The 3050-nt window shown below is 35.4% G+C and overlaps 1 protein-coding gene across 1 annotated transcript in view; it reads left to right on the top strand.

Moving 5' to 3' along the window:
- PACRG (PARK2 co-regulated) overlaps positions 1 to 3050 on the top strand; it is a 103783-nt gene that overhangs the window by 6790 nt on the left and 93943 nt on the right. Inside the window, exon 2 of the mRNA XM_010074282.1 lies at positions 1110 to 1259. Coding sequence (XP_010072584.1) covers positions 1110 to 1259 — 150 coding nt within the window. The remainder of the gene's footprint in view (positions 1 to 1109; positions 1260 to 3050) is intronic.

Below are 3050 nucleotides of genomic sequence, written 5' to 3' on the forward strand. Positions count from 1 at the left end.
CACTGACAAAACCTCGTGCCAGAAATACTGAATCCCATTGCTTCAGTTCTTGAAGAAGCTGTTAGTAACTCCTCTTCAGATTTCAGTGTGTTCTTTACTGTAATTTTTTCCAAGTGCTTTTACTTATGTTGAATCACATATTTATATATTTCTGTGGTTATAAAACATATAGCATTGAATATGACCTTAACTTTTGCATTTTTTGCTTTCCCAGTCCAATGCTGTAAATGTCTATGTTAGTGGGCAGAACACGGGAGAATTAGACCAGTATATAACGGTGTATCAAATCTGACAGCTGCTTCCAGCTGCATAATTTCAGAGGAAATGTTATAACTAGAGGGATTTTGAAAGAAAAAAGAATATATTTCAAGCATGACTCATTTTTAATTACAAAAGAGAATGCAAAGTACTTGCTTTTAGTAAAATCAAAAGTGGAGAGAAACAAAAGGTATTTATAAAATGTCTTAGTGTCATAAGATTAGTAGCATGACACTGAAAGCTAAGAGAAAAATCTAAGTAGGCAAGACAAAATCTTTTTTTTTCCTAGAATGCTTGTCTTTTAAAAAAAGCCTACAAGGTTTTTTTGTGGGTTTTTTTTTTCCTATAAACATTTGCTTCATTGTGCTGATTCTCAGAATAGTGGGAATTGTTGGTTGAATGAATAAAATGATCATGAAAGAAATGAGTACAAGCATACAAACACTAATTGTTGCACTAGAATGTATCTGTTGTCAACCTTTGCAGGTTGTCTTGCAGTCGTACAGTTCCATTGGCCCCACATGGTACTTACTGAACATTTATTTTTTATTTGTTTGGACCACGCCAGTATTACACAGGCAGCATGAGGGAATAATGAGCTGCATTCTTTGGGTTACTGAAAAGTCAGCACAAATTGTGGGAACAAATAACAATCAGACAAGGCAGTGTTTTATAACATCAGGACTGCAATCCATCTTTGGGATCTTTCAAAGCCAGGCTAATAAAGGCCCACTTACAATCCCCAGCAGAGTACAGTTTAATTAAATTTGTCCATTAGAGGACTCCTCCCCCTCTCTCTACATTTTAGAAATTAATTCTGCTTTCTGCCTGTCATTCTTTCTACATCACAGATGCACTGAGCCTTCGTAACCGACAGGTCATCTGCGTCACGCTGAAAGTCCTCCAGCACCTGGTGGTGTCAGCTGACATGGTGGGGCAGGCTTTGGTGCCCTATTATCGGCAAATCCTCCCAGTCCTAAACATCTTTAAGAATATGAATGGTGAGTTATCCTAACAGACACTGTGCCTTTGAACCCCTAAGGTAAAAAGGGGCTTGAGGCAGGGTTAATTAACAATGTAGTTAAGATTTATTACTGTATATAAACTCAAATCCATTTGGAGCTCTAAATACTGTAAACCCCCCCTCCTACTATTCCCTAAGGATGCACTGAAATTAACAATTTCATTTATTACTCCTTGCACGTACAGTTTATTTAACACAGTGCAGAAGCACTGAAGCAGTTCTATAATCTTCCAATAATTAAATTGTAAAGTTTTGTAACAGTCTTGTGAATACATTAATAAATTGCAAAGGTTTTTTTTTCCCTCCAGCACATTAGTTCGGGCCAGCCTTTTTGTTCCATTCTGTGCTTTTCACAAGCAATTCACTGCTACCAGCAGGCTTAGGAAAGAATACAAATAAAAGTAGCAATCAAACTAATTAATTTGAGGGTCATTAGAACTCCTTGTTTTAGAAAAAATTCAAGATACATAATGTCTAGCAAAACAGTGAAGTTTGAAGTTATTGCTGCTTCAATAGCAGGTTTTATTACAGAGACATTTCAAACTAATTGTTATCTACAGATGAATATGTTGTTTTCTTTGTAGTGCAAACCTCTGTTGCCAGTTTCAGTCTTTAATAACTCTGGGACTTTGAGTACTGTGAGCACCATATACTGTGAATGCATTTTCACCATAGTCACCAACTAAAATCAACATGATGTATCTTGCTTTTGCCAAACTAATCTTTACAATATTTTTCTGTAGTAAATCTGTCTGTACTTATCTTTCAATTATCTACCAAGTTACTGACTTTAAAGTTTCTGTTATTGACATGCAGTCATAAAGATCAAAAGAAGCTAATTCCTCACAGTCTTGCAAAAGAAGTACTGACAGGTTTTTCATGAAATTCACGGCATTTTAATAGTTGTCTACAGGACTGCTTCCTATTATACTTTCTGTTTGCATTACTACAGACTGCATTATCTTATACTCGCTCTTTAAGACCTCAGATTGAAAAATGCCTGTGCAAACACTGACTTGGATACTCAAATGAGATTCAGATTTGACATCCCTATAAATACATGTATGTCTGTGACTCTGTTTGACTTAGTGAGAAACTTGCAGTAACATGGAATTCCACAAATGCAGCGTGGTTCAGATGACAGCTGTGGCTTTCTAGAAGCTGTGGGATGAAAGGTTATGAATAAAATCTGTAGGTTGAACTTAAGTGACTTCAGTAAGGCTCTTTGTGAATTAGAAGATTCGCCTTTAACAGATCCAATTTCAGTAGCTGGCACAGAACAAGACTGTAAAAAGAAGGACTTTCATTGATTAATGAATGTACAATACATTCTTTTTTCCAAATTTCAGCCTGAAGTACCCCATAAATTCTCTTGACTAGGCTTTTCTGCAGTGATTTCAGATGAATAATAGGGAAAGCTCAAGTGTAACCAGGTACATAGATTAACAAGTCATTAAACATGTTCTAAATATATCCCAAGTTTTGGTTGTATTGTGAGCCAAATAAAACATATTCTCAACATATTTGCATGACATCTGTGCGATGTGAATTTGTGCCTATATCAAACTACACTGAATCTTGATATTTGGCATTTTGAGAACTAAAAAACAAAAAGAAATTATATATAATAGTTCTAAATTAATACGTAACTTTTTTAGGAATTAATGTTTTGAACATTCAGTATTACCATCAATGAAGTGGATACTATTTGCAAGGTCTGCCATATGAAACTTCAGTTTATTCAGTATTTGCATGCTCGTGATAGGGA

This window comes from Pterocles gutturalis, unplaced genomic scaffold, assembly GCF_000699245.1.
Source record: "Pterocles gutturalis isolate BGI_N339 unplaced genomic scaffold, ASM69924v1 scaffold11402, whole genome shotgun sequence".
Lineage (NCBI taxonomy): Eukaryota > Metazoa > Chordata > Aves > Pterocliformes > Pteroclidae > Pterocles > Pterocles gutturalis.